The sequence below is a fragment of the Artemia sp. Qi Xiang Cuo genome, chromosome 14, assembly GCF_049724085.1.
Source record: "Artemia sp. Qi Xiang Cuo chromosome 14, ASM4972408v1, whole genome shotgun sequence".
NCBI classification, from domain to species: domain Eukaryota; kingdom Metazoa; phylum Arthropoda; class Branchiopoda; order Anostraca; family Artemiidae; genus Artemia; species Artemia sp. Qi Xiang Cuo.
Window position 1 is genome coordinate 32,584,962 of NC_142807.1, and position 24,704 is coordinate 32,609,665.

General features: G+C 36.8%; 1 protein-coding gene across 1 annotated transcript in view; it reads right to left on the reverse strand.

The window, feature by feature from the left end:
* The window catches only part of LOC148944380 (uncharacterized), a 104,425-nt gene that overhangs the window by 1,887 nt on the left and 77,834 nt on the right, over positions 1–24,704 (reverse strand). The window contains exon 6 of the mRNA XM_089100304.1: positions 18,179–18,302. Coding sequence (XP_088956430.1) covers positions 18,179–18,302 — 124 coding nt within the window. The remainder of the gene's footprint in view (positions 1–18,178; positions 18,303–24,704) is intronic.

Here is a 24,704-nt window from a genome sequence, read left to right on the forward strand (position 1 = left end):
CTTTTTCAAAAATCATATTCATAATCTTCAGTAACTTATTTCTAACCTCAGAACCACCACATTTAAGAAACTCATTTACCACATTATCAGCACCTGGAGGCTTATTACTTTTTAATCCTTTTATTACTGTTGCTAATTCCTCCTCACAAAGCAAATCTTCCTTCACATCCAAGGTATCATAAACTTTTTCATTTTCCTCTGTATTTTTTCTTGCAACTTTATCTCGGTTAAGCAAGTTCTCAAAATGTTCGGCCCATCTCTCTTTAGTTTTTTCCTTATCGCTAATTGCGACCCCATTCCTATCTTTAACTGGGACAAGTCCATATTGACTAATCCGTATCAATTTATTAACATTCCAGTAAAATATTTTACTATTATTCTGTTTAGCTGCATCTTCCAGATCCTCGACAATTTTATCTATGGCCTCCACTTCACAACTCCTAAGTTCATATTTTAATGCTTTTTCCACTTTATTTACATTTCTTTTGTTTTCATACGATCTATCACTCAGATAATTCTTGTACATGTCCTTTCTCCTTTCTATTAAACATAAAGCTTTTTCAATAATATTCTTAGCTGCAGTTCTAGCTTTCTTCCCTAATACACCTTCAGCAACTTCACAAATTATTTTTCTAAAATTATTCCAACCATCTTCTACATTATCAAATTTTAAACTCTCAACCACCTATAAAACCTTTTTACCTATTACTTAGAACCTAAGAAGGCCAAATATGAAGAGTTGCCTATAGTAATTTAATAATATCTGCTGAAAAGCCCTTTGGTTTAAGTATAATCCGTGTAGATATTAAGAATGGATGTTTTTAGCTGTTGTTTGAGTCAAGTGATTGGTGAAGCCAATTTAGTTCTTCATACTTAATCCAAATGCGACACCGGGCGTATCCTCTGGAGGTTCCAATCAAGCGTAACTACAGTCTTAAAATTAGGCGTGGTCCAATTGAAATAAAGTAAACAGTAAGAACAAATTCACTATTTGGCCACATTGTCTGAGACCGTATATTACTCCAAATTCAGAACTCCGGGAAAAGCTCAAGCTTTCTTCTGTTTCAACTAGCCATATTTTTGGTACATTAGATGGCAAAAACAGCTCTTTAGCTTCTCAAGTCAGTTAACACTCTTGTACACGTGTGATGACGCTGTCTAATTAAGTCAAATTAGATTTTAGTAAAAAACATTAAGTCACAAATACAAAGTTTCGAAATACCACTTTTTATTAAGGTAAAGAACACATCCTCGTATGTGCATATTGAACAGAAAATTGAGAAATCACCACTTCCTTGTTATGTGCGTCAATGGGCCTGATAAGGTGTGGTTGATGAAATATATAAAAGATACATTGTATGGGAACGGGGAGTGATATACTAATTTCATGCCGGACAGACCTCTAATCCGTTGATTTTAGAAATACCTTGGAATATTTTTGGAGAATTGTAAGTGTTCAAGTATCTTATTGTATTATACTTTATTGTAGATTTCTTATACTTATTGTCTCCCTGGGACAACCAATCCCAGCGGAATATATATTATCAAACCCTGTACGGGTTTATGTTAGTTCAGTAAAAGTATTGTGTTATAGCCAACATCTCTACAATCTAAATTTAGTCCCTCGAATAATCCCAGCTGGCACGCCTCATTAGTCAGGTCATAGCCTAAGGCACGCTACCAAAGTTTATTTACCTTAGAACTACAAGTATCTCCCCCATAAAGGAAGAAATAAAGGCAACAACCACCACCTAACCCTACAACCTTAAACTCACTTTACCACACACGAGCAGTTATTTCGTCACTGTGGTTTGCAGTTTAGGCGCGCCGAAGGAAGCAGGTGTATAATGCCAGAGGTTGGGCTGACGCTAATGATAGTGAAGCATGTATATGGAACCTTGGATTTTTGTAAAAATTTACGCATCACTCTCTATCTCAAAAACTAAAGCTATGACCCACAACTTCGTGCTTCCGATTTGTCTTAGAGTTTTATGAAAAACGTTTGATCCGCTTTTCTATTCGAAATATTTCCTTAGTCAATCCTTTGGATAAAAACGGTTTTTGTGTCCTATTGTATGTAATTTTTGTGGAAGACAGCAGCAAATGCATATTGTGTAACTGTAACTCTATGAACTGCGGTTCATAAAGATAGGTAAACAAGCAAATTAGTTTCTTGCTTTCTGTCAAGAAGGTACTACTTAAAAGCATCAATATTCTGGTATCAGCCAGGGTTGGTGCCTGAAAGGGCTAGAAAGGGCGAGTTTTGAATGCAAATAAAGGGGAAATAAGGAAAAAATTGAGCATTGTCGCTTAAATGGCTGCGCTTATATTTGAAGCGGTCTCCAGTGTTTTAAGGCTGTATATTTTTTCCCACGATTCATGTTTTTAGCCACTGTTTTTGTCTTCATTAGAATCAAATATTATAGGGAAACTTATAAAATCGGAGATGATTATTTTTTTTCATAATGCTGATTTCTTTGTAAATTGTTCAATGTTAAACATTGTCCCTCCCATTTTTAAAAGTTAAAGGTAATTTCACTGTTTCCACTTCTTTTGGGAGGTCCCTATGAATTTCAACTGCAAATAAGAACTTGTGGATAGGCTTTTGCTGCGGTATAGTGAATCCAGAGGGCCGAAGAGAGGAGACCTTCGGTAATTCAGGCAACTCCGTATAGGGCAAATGTATATTTGTTACGATTTTGTGGCCTCTGGATCCACTGTAGACTCGTCTTACAATCAAATAAAATCACAAGTTTCAAATGAAAATAAATAATAATTTTAAAAGTTAAAAGGAACAGAAAATGTCCTAAATGTAAGGAACTGGAAATCCTTTAATGTTCTGCTCTTTGCACTTGTTGTAATTTTTAAACTAAGCAATAAAATTAATTTAAAAATTTGATTGGCTAAAGGTATAATGTTACATCAAGCAGTTCGCGGTAACGAACTGTTTTTCCACGATAATGTGGTCCTTATACTTGTATATGCCTTTTACAGTAATTCTTTTTTTACTTTGAATGCTTTGGATCATAATAGACAGATAAAACACTTGTATATACTAACCAGCAAAATTTTACATTGTAATATGCTTTTTCAAAAGCTTAAGTCTAACTGTAGCATAAAAAGCGAGGAAACTGAACAGATAAGCAGGGGGATTCATACCTCACCCTACAATCTTAAACTCACTTTACCACAGCTGGTGGCTGTTGGAAAAACTGGTCCGAAAGGACTAAATAAAAATAGTATACTGAAAAAATGGCTTTACCAGAGGAAAAAATGGCTTCCCTATCATCGGTACTTCAAATAGCCAAAATTATACCAAACTACGTGGGAATTTCAGATGTCAATGAGTTTATCGAAAAAATAAAAATTTTCGACGAATTAACTGAGTCATTTGACGGTAAGGTCAAAGAGCAATGCTTTACAGCTAGATTAAATGTAAGTGCCCTTAAACACTATGAGAAATTTAAGGAAACAGAGTCCAAGGCCATTAAAACTCTAATGAATCTTTTAAAACAAGGTTCATAGAAACGAGTGTTTCCGAGAGACTAAGAACAGAGGTAGAAACATTCAATACCTCAACTAGTATTAGGGAAAATGCAGAAAAAATTTGTAGGTTTGTACGAGTACAGTTAGAAAAAGGTGGAAGTGACGAGACGGTACAGAAAGTACAATTACATACTTTTACACAAGGGTTACCAAAAAAGTTACTAAGACTAATATTATCACGGAAACCTGAAAATCTAGAGCAGGCTATAATCCTAGCAAAAACAGAGGTAAAAATTGACGAGGCCATGAAAAACTTTGATCAGATGTCAACAAAAAACACAGGAACCCAAAAAAAGTGTACAATATGAAAGGGGACAAAAGCGGGTGAGCTTTGAGGAGCCAAATAGTGAGACAAAAAGGCGCGACGGAGGCCAGGGGTTGCCGTCAAGGGAAGTAGCCGACAGATTCCACGACCTTGAATCGTTAGTGGCTAGTAACTATAGAAAATATAGGCACCCACTACCACCAAAGACAGATAGTTGGAGAACCAACAAGGATAAATCAAGAGTATTTAGAAGTAATCATACATCACGTAGAAACCCAGAAACCAACAAACAATTTAAGAGAAGGTTTAATTGCTATTATTGTGGCAAAGATTCACTATGCGGCAGATTGTGGGCATAGAATACATAAAGAAGGCCAGATGTACAAAACAAGACACGAGTTCAAAAGGCAGGAGGGCAGAAATTTAGGAACGCAGGGAACGATTAATACAAGGCAAACGCCAAATGATATCTCTGAATTTAGGCCTAGGAATCAAACGTTTAATAACACCCAGGGTCAAAATAGCAACGTGGAGGAAAACTGGAATAACCCCAAAAATGAATATGAAATGAAAGGGGACAAAAGCGGGTGAGCTTTGAGGAGCCAAATTGTGAACCAAAAAGGCGCGACGGTGGTCGAGGGTCACCGTCTAGGCAAGTAGCCGACAGTATCCACGACCTTGAGTCGTTTGCGGCTAGTAACTATAGAAAGTATTGGCACCCACTACCACCAAAGAAAGATAGTTGGACAACCAACAATGATAAATCAAGAATATTTAGAAGTAATCATACACTACGTAGAAACCAGGAAACCAACAAACAATTTAAGAGAAGGTTTAATTACTATTATTGTGGCAAACCAAATCACTTTGCGACATATTGTGGGCATAGAATACATAAAGAAAACCAGAAGTACAAGACAAGACACCAGTTCAGAAAGCAGGGGGGCAGAAATTTAGGAAGGTAGGGAACAAATAATACTTGGCAAACACCGAATAATATTCCTGAGTTTAGGCCCAGAAATCAAACGGTAAACTACATGCAGGGTCAAAATAGCAACGCCGAAGAAAACTGGGATAATCCTAAAAACTTTTGGTCAAACAGTGGGCATTTAAACGAAGAAATCAGCCTGTAACGGTCGACAGAGCTGAATCATTACAAAACAAAACCCCTTTATAGTTTAGAGTGTTATGATACAGATACAAATAATAGTAATCTACCGATTTTGCGTTGTTTTAAAATTGAGTATTTCCAAAATTTACTGTGTTTACTTGTGCGTCTAAATAATTAATTCGAGAGCAACTTTTTAAGAGGTTTCCTACTAGTGTAAAAAATCACGTAAGCAGATGCCAGAATTCCCTGTAACAGGTCACAAACTGACAATTTTGGGGGAATGTCCATTAAAATTTAGCACATAAGATAAAGAAATAACAGTAATGGTGATAATATGTAAGCAACTACCATTTCCTTGTATTCTAGGAGTAGATGCTATAAGAAAGTGGGATCGTTTGGAAACCCTTAACTGATTAAATAACTATAAGCCAGCCAAACGAAACTAATAGGCAAGTTTGCGTAACAACAGATAAAGATCGTGACAATTCGGAATATAACTTAGAAATAAACGGGAAAATCGCAATAGAAGGGGGGACATCAGCTCAAGCTATCGACATCAAATATACAAGAAGGAAAGAATAAAACAATGGATGCCATTATAGAGGGTTTACACCCTCGAAGAATATCCAACAATTTTCGTGGAAAATCAAATTATTAAAATTGAAAATAGTATCACATATTTAAGATTATCAAATCTAAGTAATATTAAAGCAAAGTTAAACCAAATAGCGCTAGGATCGATGGAAAAGATTTCAAATTCAGAAATAAAATCATTAAGCAGCTCAAAATTAAGTGTAAATTTTACTAACCACCAGCAAACATCGTTGAAACCGCAACAAGAAGAAAACTATGGAATGATAAAAGCTATTTTTTTTTTAAACAGTTTAATTTAATACATTTACCCGAAAATATAAAAATCCGGGTGGGAAATATTTTTTGGGACTTTAGATGGACATTCGCAAGACACAAAGCGGGTTACGGATTAACTCACTTAATCACGCACAAAATACCAACACAGGGCCCTCCAATTAAAAAAATACCTTATCATTTAAAACCATGGCTAGATGACCAAATAAAAGAAATGGAAGAACAAGGTATAATTAAAGACAGTGTTAGCGATTGGTGTTTTCCACTAGTAAGAGTCAGAAAAAAAAACAATACCGGAAGATTATGCATAGATTTTAGAACGCTAAATCCAGTCACGGTAAAGGGTGTTATGAAATTACCATGAATTGATACGATATTAGATTATCTGAGAGGTTCAAAATACTACACTAGTTTTGACCTTATAGTGGGGTATTGACAATTAGCCTTAGACCCTGAAACAAAGCGCAAGGTAACAGTAATCTTAGATGATGGAAGAACGTTTACATTTGAACGTATGTCTTTCTATTTATCCTTCAGTCTTAAATGTTTTGGTAGTCTATTGAAATTGGCATTAAAAGAAGATTAACCGGAAAGGAAAAGATGCATAGGCTTACTTAAATGATATAATTCTATTTCCTAAAAGTCTGGAAGACTATTTAGCTGAACTTCGAAGAATACTGGGAAAATTTGAAGAAGCAGGCTTAAAATTAAAATCAGAAAAGCTCAAAATAGTAGTACCAAAACTAGTTTTCCTTGGACGTCTGATAAACCAAGGTACTATTTCGCCAAAAAAGCTGCAGATCACTAAAAGATCAAAAAAGCTGCAGATCAGTGTGTGGTTTGTTAAGTTATTTCTGACGATATATTAAAAATTATGGGACAATAGCACAGCCCTTGACCAACCTTTTGAAAATATCAGGCAAATCCAATGTCCGGCGGACGCAATACAAGCGCTGAATGAAATAAAAAAGCAATTATTAAAGGCACCGATACTTAAACACCAGATTTATCTTTTGGTAGAATAAAAGGGAATTTTTGTTTTCCAAAAATGTACTCAAAAGTAAAAACTCATACAATGCTGTCAAGAGTGTTCCAACCCAAAAGCCGCCACCAAAGACGCCTAAGGCCGAATTAGGACAATACCCAACCCCTTCAAGGGTTGGAGAATTAAAGTCTATAGATATTTGGGGAACAGGAAGAGGCTTACCAGTTCCCAGGACAGGAAATCGGTGGGTATTAACCATAGTTGGTCATTTCAACTCATAATTATACGCTTTCCCAATTAAATACTAAAAGTCAAGCACAATAGCGAAAGTTTTAGTCAACGGGCTATTTTTGGAACGCGGGATTTTCCTCGAATTTCACTTAGTGACATTGGGCCATGCTTTAGAGCCAAATTATTAGGCGAAACTACGGAATATTTAGGTATAAAGCGCTGGTAAACCTCGGCGTACATGGCGTCAGATAATGGAAAAGTTGAACGAAAACATAGAGAATTAGCTTATATGCTGGGGATAAACACAAGGCAGGAAAATGAAAGTTGGGATGACCACCTACCATTTGTAGTTTTGCTGTGAATACGGCTTTCTCACTTTTTTTTAAAGAAACGCCATTTTCTTACAAGATCTAAGAGATTCCAGAATTTGTATGGATGAAATACAAAATGATAGAATGTATTAAAATCTTGATCAATATAAACAAGAAATGGTTATGCGTATGAAAAAAGCTAGGGAACAGGTTAAAGACAATTTGGAAGATGCGAAGACAGCACAAAGAGAAAAATATGATAGAAAAAGTCAAAATAAGACTAATTATTGTTTAGGAGACTTTGTCTATGTACACAAAAACAACCTGGAAGAGACAAAAAAGTTAAAACCGATATGGGACGGACCTTTTAGAATTGTAAAAAGTCTACCAAATAACTTAACCTGTGTTTTAAAGCATCAGTATAACGAAAAAAAAGTAGTACAGCATAATAGAAAAAAAAAAGGATTTTTCTCAAAACCATGGAAATGAGAGACCATTTCTTCAGATGAATAAATAGATGAAACAATTGCACCAATATATATCAGAAGGTCATGTGAAGTCTGTGACCTTTTTAACGACCGCAACAGTTGGAAGAAGTGGAAGTCTTGGCTACAAATTTTCCGCATCAAACAAGCGAAAAGGGGCGATGTTCAATGCCCATAGGATACTGCCGATGAAAGCGACGGAGAAGAGTTTCGAAAATAACCTACTGGCTTAAGAGATAATAAACCAGAGGTTAAGTCCGAAGAAGAAGAAAAATTGGAATAAACCCAAGAATTGTCATACGCTAGACTCATCTACAGTCTTAATACAAAAATTTTTTCAGAACAAACGCCATCTACCCGACGCGAGCTAACAGAATGTGAAACCGATAATTCTTCTATAGAAACGGATATAACTAAACCTGGGCCCTCGTTAAGAAAAGCCACGTTCAGAGAAAAACTGTGGAGAAAAGTTAAGAAGCCAAAAATGCAGCAGCGAGTTCGTTCTTTAGCAGCACAAGTGGCCAAATCACTAATGAAAAAAGCCAAACGTTAAGAGGAACACAGGCTAAAGATATTTGACAAAGCAACAAAACCACGCTCAAATTCGGAACCTTATAAGCCACACTATAGAGACCACGGGAAAACTTGTCAATATTACAAAGAGGAGAAACAAAAATTTTGAATCCAAAATTCAGATCAGGAAACGGAGAAAAGGGAAAACTAGTGTTGCTCCACGTCGTTTATTATTTTAATAAAGTAATGATAACCTGGGAAAAAGAAAACGAGTAAAAAGCCTCTAAAGACCTCTAAAGCCTCTAAGAGCCTCTAAAGATTTTATGAAAATAGAAATTAAACCCTCAAAAATCATAGCCTAAGGATTCGTTAAACGGTTCCCAGAGAAAAAGGAACTAAGATATGAGTGACGTCACAGCTTCCTTCACTAATTTTGCTTCCAGGATGAAGTAAAACTTCGTCAATGGTTTTCGGATAAGACTTTTCGAAATCACGTGTCATAGCAGTAATTAATTATTTTCTCGTAACATTTTATGGGTGTAATGAAACTAAATGAATTATACATATTCAATCAGAACCAGATCCAGAATTAATGGGCGATTGTTTTGATATGTATCTTGAAAAAAATAATTTTTTATTTGGATTGTTGAAAAAAACAAAGGAGGGTAGACTACTGAAATAGGGTCATTGGAAGCTAGCAAATTTGGAGTGAGCTCAATTTTTGCTAATCTCTCGCTTTTAAGTACATGCAATGAATCTACTGACCTTTAACCCTTCTAGGCAGCATGCCCAGTCTAATTTGAAAAAAAAATTGACGGAGATTACAAATAATAATAATAGGAAAGGCAGGAAGAGTTCACATTAAGCGCACTACATGTATAAGCTAGCTGAAATCTTATTACAATTAGTAGAAGATAACAATAAATACTAACCAAAAAAGGACGGTATACATAAATAAGATCCGTAGAACAAAATTGTCAAAGTTTAAAAAGTATAGCAAAGTATAAAACAAAGTTTTTTTTCGGGTATAAGTAATTTCACATATTAAATAAGTTTACAGCACACCATTCACAGAAATAAACAGGGCGAGGAAATTGCAGGCGAAAAGCACAAACAATAAAACGATCAGCCTTTAAAAATAAAAACTGCTGATTGTCTTATCGTTTGGGGAATTCACCAAAAACCAAATAGTTCACCAAACAAAGGTAATAGTCAATATATCGAAGTAGATATTTTGGATATGACAATTATGATCGTGATGAGTGGCTTTGGAAAAGAAACAAATCGAAGCTAGTGCTGCCACGATCGTACAAGTCAAACTCTAAATAAACAAGTGAATTGGCACCATTACACTCAATTACTTTATGGAAAAAAGACAGAAATTGAACAAAGAAAAAAGGCCAGTGCAAATCATAAAAAGATATAGGGAAACCGCATAAGCTCTGATTACCCCTATTGCAAAAACAGAATTTGGGTGAACTGAATATTTTTTTTCCTTGGGAAAGTCACATATACACAAAATAAATAGGTCCGCGATGAAAACCGAAGATACCAAACACTGCATTTAAAGCTATTAGTATTGCCAATGAAATTAATGTCTCTTTTTCCTTGCAAATAAGATTGTAATTAAAGCTAGAATAAAATTTTCAACCAGTATATCGTAAAAATTGCCTTTCTATGAGTGAATGGGCGCAAAAATTGATTAAATACTGATGTATGAATCAAACGGAGAATACCATGGCTACAGATAGATTTTTGTTAGCAATACGGAGGTAAAGTAATAGAATTAAATGGAGCCGGCTAAACTTCTTTATACGTGCATATTAATCTGACCAAAGTAAACTAAAACGAGATTTTGTACTAAATTAGTACAAGTAAGTAGAATATTATGCTAGGTTACACCTAGTAGCCACAGCTGTAATCCTGTCTGTGATTAAATAAAAAAAACTGAAGTTATGCTTCAGGTGAAATGGAAAATTATGCTGTTCATGTACGATTCGTTTTTGGAAAAATGACTAGCATGGCATAAATATCTATAAAAGGCACATTAATAGCCTAAAGAACCTAAGTTGAAGTTGAAACTTAAGGCAAGACCACTAAAAGTTGGGAATTTAAAGAGAAAATAGTCATGTCCGATTATATGTCTTAAAATAAATTACCGTATGCCATGAAGGCAAGGTATATTCCCTGCAGAAGGGCCTCTCTGATTGATAAGAAAATAGACCAACAGAAAACTGTGGCCACAAATAAAAAGTGTGGCTATAACTATTTAATTGCTGTGCGCAGGCTCATAATAGTCCTTTCAGTATTCGCAGTCAGACAAGAGAACCTGGAAATATATGTTGAGCAACCGGAAGAAACTTGTGGTGAACAAACCTTAGATGCAGGCACAAGTACGTTGGTAGTGCCATAACAGGTAAAAAGGTGAATAGCTTTACAATGAGCTTATCAAATTTAAGCTGTAAGTGGAGCCTTGTCCACAAAGGACATTAAAGCTAAAACAGAGATTACAGGCGAAAACTTTATTTAACTGTCTCAAATACCTGAAATTCAAAAAGAATTCAAAAAACCTTATAAGTTTAAATAAACAAAGGGACATAGAGTAAGCTAAAAACAGTTAATGACACAAGATGGAAATAGAACCGAAGAAAAGTTGTAAAACGAAGAAAAGGAAAGTGAAAAATAAATGTATATAGTCGTATATGGAATATATATACAGTGGTAACAAATATTAGTGAGAAAAAAATGTTTTTATAAAGGCATTTTGAAAAATTTTAATAAATATGGAATTATTATCGTATAGAATTGTATAAAAGTCGTGTTATATGAACTATTGCCTGGCCCTTATATAGCGCCTAATCACAGTTCTCTGTTATAGTGTATAAATCAATTTGTTAGAGTTGAATTTTTTTGTAAATATTTTAATTGCTGTTTAAGACTTATGAGATAAAAGTCTTGATGGACTTATTAAAAAGTTGTACAAAAAAAAAAAATATTGCAGTTACTAAATAAATGTGTGGGGTTGCATAATTATTGGTTGTGTTTAAACAATTATGTTATTTAAAAACATAACTTATGTCATTTTAAATTATCAGTATAAGTATATTGAATTAATATGTTGAGTATTTTTGTTTTTTTTATTTTGCTTTTTGTATCGTTCAAGAAGTATTCTGCATTAATACTTTATAAGCAATTAACAAAGCACTAATTGGAATTCATTCCACTGCTAGTCTATACCGTGTTTTATTTTCATAAATGCTTTAAGTGTTAACTAGCGGCTTAATGGTTTATACACGCTTTGTCAACGTATAAATATTTTTTATTGTCTAATATTCCGTTAAGTGATTAGTAATTTTATATTAAGTTTGAAAAGGATGATGCAACAAATTGCCAGCAAGAAACATAATGTTTCTATTTAAGTGGAATATCATGTTTAAATTAAATAGAGAGAAGAGTAATTAAAAGTAATTAACCTCTCGCTTAAAAAAAGGGAATGCAGTTATATATACAAAAGTGAGTGTTTTTATTTTTTACTATATATGTAACAGTTTATGCTTTATTTGTATTCTAATGTGAATATTTATTTTAGATAAAGCCTTAGTTTTTTTGGAAGTCAAATTTTTCGGACCCTGTTTTCAATCATTTTTTTACGCATTTTTGGAAAGTTGCCAATTTCGAAGCCAGTTCAATTGTACCCTAATACCAACAGCTCACACCATCAGAAACCAAACCTGGTCAACTAATATTTTGGGAACTAATATTTTGGGAACTGTATATTACAGAACTTTGCTACGAGTTCATCATAAAGTGAGATAAAATAAGAACTTAAATTAGGCCTATAAAATATCAAAGAAAGGGCTGCGTGCCTAAATGACTTTATATTATTGAAAGAATATGTGAAAATGCTTTTTGTTGGAAAAATATGTGAAAGTTTAAAAACCAAAATCGTTATGTATAATTTATTCAAGGCATTTCTAACCCCACCAGACAAATATTAAATCAACCACATCTCCCAGATAAATTAAATTATTAATGAGAATTAAATTTAAAATAAATTAATCAAACAGTTTCTAATATAACTTTAAATCTAATTTAAGCAAAAACACTAATATAATGCTTCAGCCACTGTGGGTCAACCCAAAACAGAACATGCATATAAGAATGAGGATGAACAGAGAATTTTATAGTCATATAGACAAAAAAAAGAGCAAAAAGAGAATAACAAGGATACATTCCAAAAACTGATATCCTTGGAAGAAAGGACACGGCATAATATTTGGCCATAAATATGACCCTAAAGAAAACCCACTATGGGTATATGCACAGAATGACCCAAAAATGGCAGTATACGAAGCATGTACAAAATTAAAAATTGTTGTTTTTGAAAGTAAGATATTTAGAGTTGGGAAGACTCTTCTCAAGGAAGGATGTATTGTTGTGACGCTTTCTAATTAAGTCAAATTGGATTTTTATAAAAACATTAAGACACAAATACAAAGTTTCGAAATACTATTTTTTATTAAGATAAAGAACACATCCTCGTATGTGCATATTGAACAGGAAATTGAGAAATCACCAATTCCTTGCTATGTGCGTCAATGGGCCTGATAAGGTGTGGTTGATGAAATGTATAAGAGATACATTGTATGAGAACGGGGAGTGATATACTAATTTCATGCCGGACTGACCTCTGGTCCGTTGGCTTTGAAATACCTTGGAATATTTTTGGAGTATTGTAAGTGTGCAAGTATCTTATTGTATTGTACTTTATTGTAGATTGCTTATACTTATTGTCTCCGTGGGACAACCAGTCCCAGCGGAATATATATTATCAAACCCTGTGCTGGTGTATGTTAGTTCAGTAAAAGTATTGTGTTATAGCCGACCTCTCTACAATCTAAATTTAGTCTGTCGAATAATCCCAGCTGGTACGCCTCATTAGTCGGGTCATAGCCTAAGGCATGATACCAAAGTTTATTGACCTTAGGACCACAAGTATCTCCCCTATAAAGGGAGAAATAAAGGCAACATCCACAACCTCACCCTACAACCTTAAACTCACTTTAACACACACAAGCACTTATTTCGTCACTGTGGTTTACAGTTTGGGCGTGCCGAAGGAAGCAGATGTGTAATGCCAGAGCTTGGACTGACGCTAATGATAGTGAAGCATGTATACGGAACCTTGGATTCTTGTAAAAATTTACACATCACTCTGTATCTCAGAAGCAAAATCTATGAACCACAACTACGCGTTTTCGATTCGTTTTAGAGCTTTATGAAAAACGTTTGATCCGCTTTTGCATTCGAAATATTTCCTTAGTCAATCCTTTGGATAAAAACGACTTTTGTGTCCTATTGTGTGTAATTTTTTGTGGAAGACAACAGCAAATGTATATTGTGTAACTATAACTCTGTGAACTGCGGGTCATAAAGATAGGTAAACAAGCAAATTAGTTTCTTGCTTTCTGTCAAAAAGATACTATTTAAAAGCATCAATATTCTGGTATCAGCCAGGGTTGGTGCCTTAATGTATATTATGTAAACCTCTATTTAGTTCTTTCCATATACCCTTATTGTATTGGCAGATGTGATGGTTTACGTAAATTCCAAAGATAGACGATAAACGTTGGTACATGGTCTTTATTAAATAACGTGAGAATACATACAGAGAAAATAATGTAGCACAAGAACAACTAGCTACGACGGAGGCGAAAGATGGACTGCCTTTAGAAATGAGCCAAGAATGTAACTTTCCTGGAACGGAAGTTCCAGCTATTGGTTGTTCAACCATGCCTGGGAACGGACCCTTTCCCACGACTAGCTTTAGTCCCAAAAGCCCCCCCTGGACTGTTCTCGTTTACACCTACAATTTCAAATCTCTATTAAGCGGGAGACACGAAGCTACCTTTTAGAATTTAATGTTCCATATACATTACAAATTCTCCCCCCTGTGTTAGGTGAGTTGTACCAAAGTTTGCTTCTCCTCTCATAATTTGACAGTTACTCTTTAAGAGACTTCAAAGAATTCCCTTCCCAAATTATTCACTTCTCACCTATTAACATTCTTCAGCATAAACTAGTAAAGAATTACATAATATAAACACTACACAATACTTGCATAAGTAAAAATTTATATAGTATAAACGAACCACACCAATAACAGTAGTCGGAAACTGGATATTTTAACACTTCATTTTTCTTTGTATACTTTAAAATAGACTTGTTCCCCATACCCCTGAATTTGATGAGGACAAGGAAAGTTGGGATTATGTATAAACTTTGAATTAGGGCAAAAGGAATGACCAGGAAAGGCTAATTAATCCTGAAAATACCAGCGACAGATAAATGAAATTGCAGAAACTCTAAAAATCATACCATGCAGCAATGACGTTAAGATATTATTCCCAATAAAGTCCTCGGGGTTTTATTGCTGCGGAACGCCTCGGTTTAGACCTATATGGTTTTTCTCTACTAACTTGTGGTTTGACAAATGGCAGTACCACTGTTGATATCTCTACATAACTATTAGCGCTACGCATTAAAACCATCCCGTGAGGCATCAACCTCATCCCACTAGACCTCAAAACCAGCCCCCTTTTCCTGGGTATCCAAGCCGCCCTGCGAGGCATCAGTACCATCTAGCAGTGCAACAACAAAAAACATCCCGTGAGGCATCAGTACCATCCCACGGGACCTCAAAACCAGCTCCCTTTTCCTGGGCAGCCAAACCGCCCTGCGAGGAATCAGTACCATCTCGCAGTGCAACAAAAAAAACCATCCCGTGAGGCATCAGTACCATCCCACGGGACGTCAACACCCGCTCCCTTTTCCTGGGTAGCCAAACCGCCCTGCGAGGACTCAGTACCATCTCGCAGTGCCTTCTCATTATCATTGAGTCCAAATTTCACCCTCGTCAGCGCAGAAAGAAATTCATCGGAAAAAGAAGACGTGTCTCCTTTCCCCACTATCTGTTCTATCTGTTCATATTGTATTGCAACCTTATACGCATCACCTAAACAAAAAAAAAATTATGCACTATTCTCTAACAAATACCGTTTGTAGGACGGTCTGATCCTCTCCTTGAATAAATTAAGAGCAAATCTTCCAAGGACTACACCATCATCCCTGGCTTCTAAGGACACCCTACATGACCTTCCTAATTTTTGCATCCTTCTATAGAATAGATATACCCTTTCATCCTTAAATTGAGCCACGCCTACAAACTCTGCAACCATTTTGCCTACTATTTTGCCTGGGGTATATACTACAAGTAATCCACCTTTTAAAATTGACAAATTTATAATCGTGGGATCCAAATTCCCAAAAAAGGAGCGAAACAAACCCTGGGCCAAAAATGACGCAAAGCTTTTGAATCAGACTAATTTAACAACAACTGAAATTTTTTTAACTTTGCAACAAACTCAATTTTTGTAACTTTGTAACAAATTTTGTACCAAACTTAATTATTTTTCCACTTTCTGACTTTGTGAGTGGCGTTATTACTAAAAAAAAGGGTCAATTAGCGATCCTATTACTTGGGACTGTTGAGACTGTTCTACTGAAGGATTAATTGGGGTGGTGCTCAGGGGAGTTGGAGGGTTTGTTGGGACCCATGTCTTGATCTTTTGAAGGTAATCATAAAGTTCATCTTGATCGAAATCAGGATCATTTGAGTCAAATAAAAGAGGTGGAACTATGCCATTTATCCTTCACTGTCTTACAAAATCAAAAGCAACCTTTTTGTTATATCCAATTTCCACAGTATCAAGTATAGGAATAAAAACTGACATTTTGAGATCAAAATTTGAAAAAGCAATTACTCTAAAAATTTAAATGTTGGTTTTAAACACAATTCTTTAATTACGGACGCTAGATTTTGGGCAATTAACTTCACTTCTAACAACAAGGGTCTAATAAAATTTACTGGGTTGGTTAACCGCGTTAAATCACTTACGAAAGGTCGTCTGTCTTACATCCAATTTCAGTTGGTCTCAATTAAATCACTAGCGTCAAATGGAGTCACAATTGAGAATTAATTTTCGATTATCGAATTCACAATGTTAAATTTTGTTTGGAAACTGTCAAATGTGGATCACACGTCGACTGTATAAAATCAGGTAAAAAAAACACCAAACGTAAAATGGCTATGTGAAAGTAGAAATCCACCGGAGACTTTCAGTTGTAGAAATTTGAATTAGTATGTAGAAGCTATCGCGAGGAAATCCATATTGGGCATTGTGTAACAGCCGATTTCAAAATGTTCATTTAAAAGAAAGTGTTTCTCAAGAAGGCGCTTTGAATAGAAAAAAGTTCAATACCTCGTAACATTTCGATGTCTTTTTATCAGTCTTTTGCAGTATTTGCGGCTCAATATCACAAGCAATTTTGATAGCGGGCGAAATAGCTCTTAAATATGTTGCCAGTATTTAGCGTAAGATGTCGTCGTAAGTACTTATAACGGTCACTCAAGTGTCACTTGGAGGTTTTCCACTAGTGATATATGCTCCACTAGTTTTAACCGCTTGCCACCACTCTGTAAACCTCTTAGTTCTTTATTTGTATGCCTTTTATATTGGCAGATGTGATGGTTTACGTAAATTCCAAAGATAGACGATAAACGTTGGTAAATGGTCTTTATTAAATAACGTGGGAATACACATTGAGAAAATAAGGTAGCACAAGAACAACTAGCTACGACGGAGGCGAAAGATGGACTCCCTTTAGAAATGAGCCAAGAATGTAACTTTCCTGGAACGGAAGTTCCAGCTATTGGTTGTTCAACCATGCCTGGGAACGGACCCTTTCCCACGACTAGCTTTAGTCCCAAAAGCCCCCCCTGGACTGTTTTCGTTGACATATACATGGCCAAATCTCTAAGAAACGAGACACCAGAAAAAGCCTTCTCGAATTTATGTTCCAAATACTTTACAATTAGAAGAGTAAATAAGATAGAAAGGGAGAGTTTTGAATGCAATTAAAAGGGTATTATGGAAAAAATTGAGCATTGTCGATTAAATGGCTGCGCTTATATTTGAAGTGGTCCCCAGTGTTTTAAGGCTGTATATTTTCTCCCACGATTCATGTTTTTGCCACCGTTTTGTGTTCATTAGAAAAAATTATTCTAGGGAAACATATAAAATCAGAGATGATCATTTTTTTTTCATAATGCTGATTTCTTTGTAAATTGAGCAATGTTAAACATTGTCCCTTCCATTTTCAAAAGCTAAATGTAATTTCCCTGTTTCCACTTCTTTTGGAAGGTTTCTATGAATTTCCACTGCAAATCAGAATTTGTGGATAGGCTTTTGTTGCTGTTTGGTGAATCCAGAGGGCCAAAGAGAGGAGACCTTCGGTAATCCAGGCAACTCCGTATAGGGCAAGTGTATATTTTTTTTACGATTTTGTGGCCTCTGGATTCACTATAGACTCGTCTTACAATCAAATAAAATCACAAGTTTCAAATGAAAGTAAATAATAATATTAAAAGTTAAAAGGGACAGAAAATGTCCTAAACTTAAGAAACTGGAAATCCTTTAATGCCCTGCTCTTTGCACTTGCTGCAATTTTTAAACTAAGCAATAAAATTAATTTAAAAATATGATTGGCTAAAGGTATAATGCTAAATCAAGCAGTTCACGGTAATGAACTGTTTTTCCACGATAATGTGGTCCTTATACTCGTATATGCCTTTTAAAGCGATTCTTTGTTTACTCCGAATGCTTTGGATCTTAATTGATAGAGGAAACACTTGTATTTACTAACCATCGAAATTTTACATTTTAATATGCTTTTTCAAAAGTTTAAGTCTAACTGTAGCATACAAAGCGAGGAAATTGAGGGGATAAGCAGGTGGATACATACCTTGGTGGAAATGACAATGACTGAACAGCCATAATTGTGCTTGGATCCAAATAAGCATATGGTGGTGGTGGCTCAAATTGTAAAGACCGTTGATTTAGGGTACACGGTTCATCGCTGTCTGTATCTGGAACAATAATCGTAGCTTATTATTTTCAAAGTCTGTTTTTCTTAAGTTCTTGCCCTAGTCAAAACACATTAAAAAGTCTATAAAACTGTTCATGCTAGGCCTGCACAAGATACGGCTTCATGTCATTACACCTCGATTTTGTATAGGATTCAATAAAAAAAACAGGTTTTTTTTAACTGAAAGTAAGGAGCGACATTAAAACTTAAAACGAACAGAAGTTTTGCCGTATTTGAAAGGGGCTGTCCCCTCCTCAACGCCTCGCTCTTTACGCTAGTAGAATGGGGGGTGTTACTCCGAACGGGGCTCCTTATATGGGCATAGAATACGGACGGGGCTCCATATATGGGCATAGAGTCATTAGGGAGAACACGTGGTTAATGGGGTCAATGACCTAAATTTCCAAGTCAACAACAACAACATCGACTTTGACATTCGCTGAGAGCGTGCACTTACAACAACAACAACAACATCGACCTTGGAACACCTGTGCTGTCGACCACAATTCACCTATCGTTAATCAATAATTCCCCTTAGAAACAACAAATTAATTCTCCCTTTCTTGACAGATCAATCAACCAATGACATCATCTGTCAGACTTTAAAAATTTTTGCATGCTAGGCCTTACAACAACAACAACAACATCGACCTTGGAACACCTGTGCTGTCGACCACAATTCACCTATCGTGAATCAATAATTCCCCTTAGAAACAACAAATTAATTTCCCCTTTCTTGACAGATCAATCAACCAATGACATCATCTGTCAGACTTTAAAAATTTTCGCATAGAAACGATTCTCCAGGAATAGATCCAAGTCATTAATGTCTTTGCCTCGGAAACAACTCTTTTGGTCGAACTCCAAAGGATATTAATAGCCAAAGGCCATGGAAACAATTCTCCAAGAAACATCTTAGCGATGAATTGTTTTAGCGCGGGAATCAGGTTTCTTATTAATTTGAAATGCATTAGCGCAGAGATGCCAAAAACAAAAGGAACACGCTGACTTACGTTTAGGGCGTATTTGGGCGAAACTGTTTTAGACAGGTTATGGAACTATTTCGGCGAAACAGCTAGAGACATTTTAAAAGATGATTTTTGAAGAGATTTTAGAAGAGAATTTAATGGTGAAACTCTGTGGTCGTTATAATACACAAGTTTCATTTGAAGAGTGTTGTGAGGTCCTCTACCCCAACCCCAAAGGGTTCCAATCCTCCTACCCCAACCCCGAAGGAAGCCCCCGGTCCTCAAAGGCCTCCCCAAGCTCCCAAAGGGCCACCGGCGCCCCCAAAGGCCCACCCAGACCTCCAAAGGCCATCCCCGGGCCACCCAAAGGCACATCGAGCTCCCAAAGGACCAACGGGGTCCCAAAGGCCCTCCACCGGTCCCCAAATGTCCCCCAGGCCCCCCGCTGGCCCCCCGGACCCCCAAAGGCCCTCCCTGTGCCCCAAAGGCCATCCCCCGGCCTCCAAACGTCCCCCGGACCAGAGAAGCGCCACCGGGATGCACCGTGGGCCAGGAAAGCGCCGCAGGATGTGCCGCAGGGATGCGCCGTGGTCCCAAAGGCCCTCCACCGGTCCCCAAATGTGCCCCAGGCCCCCCACTGGGCCCCCCGCCCCCCCCAGGCCCACCCCGTGCCCCCAAGGCCATCCCCCGGCCCCCAAAGGTCCCCCGGACCAGAGAAGCGCCGCCGGGATGCGCCGTGGGCCAGGAAAGCGCCGCAGGATGTGCCGCAGGGATGCGCCGCGGGTCAGGACAGCGCGGCAGGGGATAGGCCGCAGGGAGGCACCGCAGGAAAGTGCCAAAGGATGCGCCGCAGGGGATGCATCGCAAAAAAAAAAGGAAACTAAACAGTAAAAATATCTAACGGGGATCCCCCACACTCCCACCACAAACCCCCCACCGTCCGCCAATGGGCCGCGAAGGTCCCTCCAGACCCCCCCGGGTCACCCGCCCCCAAAGGGTCCACTAGGCTCCAAAAGGCCCTCCCCCGGTCCAAAAAGGTCCCGCGGGCTCCCAAAAGACCACTCAATCCTCAAGGGCCCCCGGATCTCCAAACGCCCTCCCTGGGCCCCAAAGGTCCTCCCCCGATCCCCATACATGCACACAAAAACTTACACACACTCAAAAACTTACAAACACACACAAAAACTTACACACACACACGAAAACTAACACACACACACGAAAACTTACACACACACGAAAAAAATTACAAACACACACACACAAAATAACACACACACACACACAAAAAAAAACTAACACAAGCATACGAAAACAAACATTCAGAAAAAAACTTACATTCACACAAAAACTTACACACACACACACACAAAACTTACACACACAAACACTCTAAAACACACACACAAACTCAAAAAATAACACAAACAAACAAACTTACACACAAACAAACTTAAACATGAACACAAAAAAAAACTAAAAAAAACACAAAAAAAATAAAAAACACACAAACCCACAAAAAAAAAAAACACAAACACAATAAAAATAAAACACACACACCAAAAATAACACACACAAAAACTTAAACACACACACACAAACACAAAAAAAATAATAAACAAAAACACCAACAAAAAATAAACAAAAACAAAAATAAAAACCCAAAAACACAAAAAAAAAGAAAAACACACACAAAAAACTTAAACCCACACAAAAAAGCTTAGACACACATACACTTACACACACGCACACAAAAACTAACACCCACCCGCAAAAACTTACATTCACACAAAAACTTACATGCACAAAAAAACTCACACACACACAAAAACTTACACACTTGCACAAAAACTTACACACACACACAAAAACTTACACACACACACACATGAAAACTTACACACACACGCCAAAACTTACACACACACACCAAAACTTACACACACACGTCAAAACTTAAACACACACACACAAAAACTTACACACACACACACAAAAACTTACACATGCACACAAAAACTTACACACACACACACACACACAAAACTAACACACACACACACATTAAAACTCACACACACACACGACAAAAATAACAAAAACACAAAAAAATACACACACACACACACACACACACACAAAAAAAAACTTACAAATGAACACAAAAAAAAACACAAAAACACTCGCAAAAAAACATTAACACACTCACACACACAAACAAAACTTACACACAAACACACGAAAAATAAAACACACACGCAAAAACTAACACACACAAAAACTTACACACACACACACACACACAAAAACTAACACATGAACGCGAAAACATAAATGCACACAAAAACTAACATGCACAAAAAAACTTACATGCACACAAAAACTTACACACACACACAAAACTTACACCCACACACACACCAAAAAACACACACACACACCAAAACTTACACACACACAAAAACTTACACACACACACACACACACAAAACTTACACATGAACACAAAAAACTCACACACACACGCACAAAAACTTACACACACACACACACACACACAAAACTTTCACACACACGAAAACTTACACACACACGCCAAAACTTACACACACAAAAACTTACACATTCACACTAAAAATTACACACACACACACGCCAAAACTTACACACACACACACACACACACAAAAACATACACATGAACACAACAAAAAAACACACACACACACACTCACAAAAACAAACAAACACACACACACACACAAAGCTTACACACACACACGAAAACTTACACACACACACACACAAACTTACACACACACATGAAAACTAACACACACACACGAAAACTTACACACACACGCCAAAACTTACATACACACACAAAAAGCCTACGTACGCGCGCGTACGTAGGTTAACCTAGCCTAACCTAACTTAACCTAACCTAACTTAATCTAACCTAACCTAACCTAATCATACACCTAACTTTTTGCCTGTCTCTCACCTAACCTAAGCTAACCTAAGTGAAGGGTACATGGGCTAACCTAACCTAACTTAACCTAACCTAACTTAATCTAGCCTAACCTAACCATACTCGCCGGAAAAGGTTAGGTTAACTTATCATGAGCGCTCATGATAAGTTAACCTAGCCTAACTTAAACAGTTAATTTCCGCCATTCAGACTGGTGGACTGAGACCCCAATATTGAGCTAGTGGATTTCCACCATTCAGGCTGGTGGACTATGATTAGGTTAGGTTAGATTAAGTTAGGTTAGGTTAAGTTAGGTTAGGTTAAGTTAGGTTAGTCTAGGGTTGCCTTCGTTCGCGGGCCGACGGAGGGGCACCTCGGCGCACCGCTCGTTACCTAACCGAACATAATCTAACCTAACCTAATGATACACCTAACTTTTTGCCTGTCTCTCACCTAACCTAAGCTAACCTAAGTGAAGCGTACATGGGCTAACCTAACCTAACTTAACCTAACCTAACTTAACCTAGCCTAACCTAACCATACTCGCCGGAAAAGGTTAGGTTAACTTATCATGGGTGCTCATGATAAGTTAACCTAACCTAACTTAAACAGTGAATTTCCACCATTCAGACTGGTGGACTGAGACCCCAATATTGAGCTAGTGGATTTCCACCATTCAGGCTGGTGGACTAAGACCCCAATTCTGAGCTAGTGAATTTCCACCGTTCAGGCTGGTGGACTGGGACCCCAATACTGTGCTAGTGGATTTCCACCATTCGGGCTGGTGGACTAAGACCCCAATTTTCCGACTCTTGCATTTCATGACAGAAATTCAAAATGAACTTCGAAAAATCAAGAGAATGTAACTGTGAGAAGGTAAAGCACAAAAAGTCACTACTGAAATATTCCAACTCTTGCATTTCACGACAGAAATTCAAAATGAAATTTGAAAAATTAAGACAATGTAACTGTGATATGGTAAGTGTGTAAGTTTTTGTGTGTGTGTAAGTTTTGGCATGTGTGTGTGTAAGTTGTCGTGTGTGTGCGCAATTTTGCGTGTGTGTGTGTGTAAGTTTTTGTGTGTGTGTGTGTGTGTAAGTTTTGTGCGTGTGTGTAAGTTTTTGTTTGTGTAAGAATTTGTGTGAATGTAAGTTTTTGTGTGAATTTAATTTTTTGCGTGTGTGTTTTAGTTCTTTTGTGTGTGTGTAAGTTGTTGTGTGTCTAAGCTTTTGTGTGTGTAAGTTTTGACTTGTGTGTGTGTAAGTTTTAGTGTGTGTGTGTGTGTGTAAGTTTTTGTGTGCATGTAAGTTTTAGTGTGCATTTGTAAGTGTGTGTGTGTGTGTGTGTGTGTGTGTGTGTGTGTGTGTGTGTGTGTGTGTGTGTGTGTGTGTGTGTGTGTGTGTGTGTGTGTGTGTGTGTGTGTGTGTGTGTGTGTGTGTGTGTGTGTGTGTGTGTGTGTGTGTGTGTGTGTTTGTTTGTTTGGGTTGGTGTTTGTTTTGTTTGTTTTTTGTGTTTTTTTTTGGGGTTGGGTTTTTGTTTGTTTGATTGCGTGTGTGTTTTTTTTTTTGTTTTTTTTTTTGTGTGTGTGTATGTTTTTGTGTGTCTAATATTTTGCGTGAGGGTATAAGTTTTTTGTGTGTGTGTGTAAGTTTTTGTGTGTGTGTGTGTGTGTGTAAGTTTTTTTGTGTGTGTGTGTATGTGTGTATGTTTGTTTGTGTTTTTTTTTTTGTGTGTTTTTGTGTTTTTGCTTATGTTTTTGCTTTTGTTTTTCTTTTTTCGTGTTTTTGTGTGTTATTTTTGTGTGTGTGTGTGTGTGTGTTTTTGTGTTTTTTTGCGTGTTTGTTTGAGTTTTTGTTGTGTTCATGTGTAAGTTTTGTGTGTGTGTGTATGTGTGTGTGTGTGTGTGTTTGTGTTTTTGTGTGTTTTTTTTTTTTTTTGTTTTTGTTTGTGTGTGTGTGTGTGTGTGTAAGTTTTTGTGTGTGTGTAAGTTTTGTCGTGTGTGTGTGTAATTTTTCGTGTGTGTGTGTGTGTAAGTTTTGTGTGTGTGTGTGTGTGTTTTTGTAATTTTTTGTTTTCATTTAATTTTTTTTTTGGATTTTATTTTTGGTGTTCTTGTGTTAGTTTTTTTGTGTGTGTGTGTGTGTGTGTGTTTGTTTATGTTTGTGTGTGTTTTTTTTTTGTTGTGGGTTTGTTTTTTTTTTGGTGTTTGGGTTATTTTTAGTGTGTGTGTGTGTGTGTGTGTGTGTGTTTTGTGTGTGTGTGTGTGTGTGTGTAAGTTTTTGTGTGCATGTAAGTTTTTGTGTGCATGTAAGTTTTCGCGTGCATGTGTAAGTTTTTGTGTGTGTGTGTATGTTTGTGTGTGTGTGTAATTTTTTGAGTCTGTGTGTAATTTTTCGTGTGTGTGTGTTATTTTTATTGTGAGTGTGTGTAAGTTTTTGTGTGTGTGTGTGTGTAAGTTTTAGTG